We start from the raw sequence: 1,347 nt of genomic DNA on the forward strand, positions 1-1,347 counted from the left end.
GTACGTCCTGTCGAACGACTACGGCTGGCAGGGCGAGGGCTACGGTCCGGCCCGCACCCCTATCCCTCCCACTGGCGCCCTCTGTCCACGCCCTCTCCGCCACCGGCTGACCGGCACTCAGCACTCTGCCCCCGCCGCAGACGCGTGCCGCGCAGAGGAGACGACCGCGTCGACTAACATGGAGTGGTGCGTCCGCGACGCGTCAGCAATCGAGGTGGTTCGAATATCGTACGTGTGAAGTGAGCGACTCGATCGAGCCCTCGGGGCGTTGTGTGCAGAGAGGTGGCCCGTGGCCACCAGACCCCAGTTGCCAGTGATCGTGTAGAGCGCCGCTCGATCCACGATCGCACTCTGCTCGCTCCCTTGGTTTGATTTTTTCTGTCTTGACATATCATAATAGCACGCCACTCACCACGCCACCGTCCACAGCACCGGGTACACACACCTCGGACAGAGGAGCCCCCGGGAGTTCTCAGATCTCACTGACACGACCCCCAACGCGCCCAAGCACGGCTGCACCCTGCACGGGGCAGCGGGCGCGCTGCCACCACCACACCTCGCAGCAGTGGAGCACACTTTCCGAAGGCCACGATGTCGGGCTCTGCGCTTCATTGCGCACGCCACTCGAAGAGCACCTCACTTGTACGAGCGCTCGCCGGCGGAGTTCTGGTAGTACGAGTAGCCGCCGCCGCTCTTGCCGCCGTTCTGCGTGTAGAAGCCGCTCGTGTTGCCCGAGGGCGAGTAGTAGTGCGAGCCCTGCGAGTTGTTGGAGGAGGAGGGCGCGTTGTTGTACGAGTAGCCGCCATTGTTGTAGGTGGTGTACTGCGGCGGACAAGGATGAAAACGGTGAGAGGTCACAACGTGCAAGTCAAAGCATCGCAAGGGTGGCGCACCGAGTTGCCCTGCGAGTTGGTGCCCGAGTAGGTCGGCTGTGGCATGGTGGCTCTTTATCTGCGAGCGGCGGTCGTCAGTGAGGAGTTGCGGAGGAGGCTAGGGGATCCGGGGGCAGCAATCGGCCTGATTTCGCGCTCAAAAAGGTGAAACGATTTGAGACCTCGAGAGCAAAAAAGAAAACGTTGTCCCGCGTTGGCCTGCCCGCCGGTTGCGCTCGCCGCACGCGGAGGGTCGAGACAGAGGAGCAAAAAGCGCTCCCATCCTTGTGGACCTCTGTGGACTCTCATTTTTTGGATCTTTTTAATTTTTAAGTGTGCTTCCCTTGGACCACTCCTGGGATACTGTATCTAGATACCAGGCCGGTACCCAAAAGGCACCGATCCTGCCGATCCCCCAAAACGGATGAGGTTAGGGGATAGCCGGGCGGCGGCAATCGGCCTGATTTCGCGCTCA

The 1,347-nt window shown here is 61.5% G+C and overlaps 2 protein-coding genes across 2 annotated transcripts in view; one reads left to right on the forward strand and one right to left on the reverse strand.

Moving 5' to 3' along the window:
• The window catches only part of EMIHUDRAFT_252717 (hypothetical protein), a gene marked incomplete at both ends in the record, with an annotated part of 1,399 nt that extends 1,161 nt beyond the window's left edge, over window positions 1-238 (forward strand). The window contains one exon of the mRNA XM_005787283.1: window positions 122-238. Within this exon, the coding sequence (XP_005787340.1) occupies window positions 122-238 (117 nt within the window). The remainder of the gene's footprint in view (window positions 1-121) is intronic.
• A 398-nt stretch (window positions 239-636) lies between these two features.
• Window positions 637-938, reverse strand: EMIHUDRAFT_252718 (hypothetical protein; the record flags this gene model as incomplete). Its single annotated transcript, XM_005787284.1, has 2 exons — window positions 637-822; window positions 894-938. 2 exons carry the CDS (start codon window positions 936-938, stop codon window positions 637-639), a joined length of 231 nt encoding a protein of 76 aa, XP_005787341.1.
• Window positions 939-1,347: the final 409 nt, after the last annotated feature.

This window comes from Emiliania huxleyi, assembly GCF_000372725.1.
Source record: "Emiliania huxleyi CCMP1516 chromosome Unknown EMIHUscaffold_1433, whole genome shotgun sequence".
Lineage (NCBI taxonomy): Eukaryota > Haptophyta > Isochrysidales > Noelaerhabdaceae > Emiliania > Emiliania huxleyi.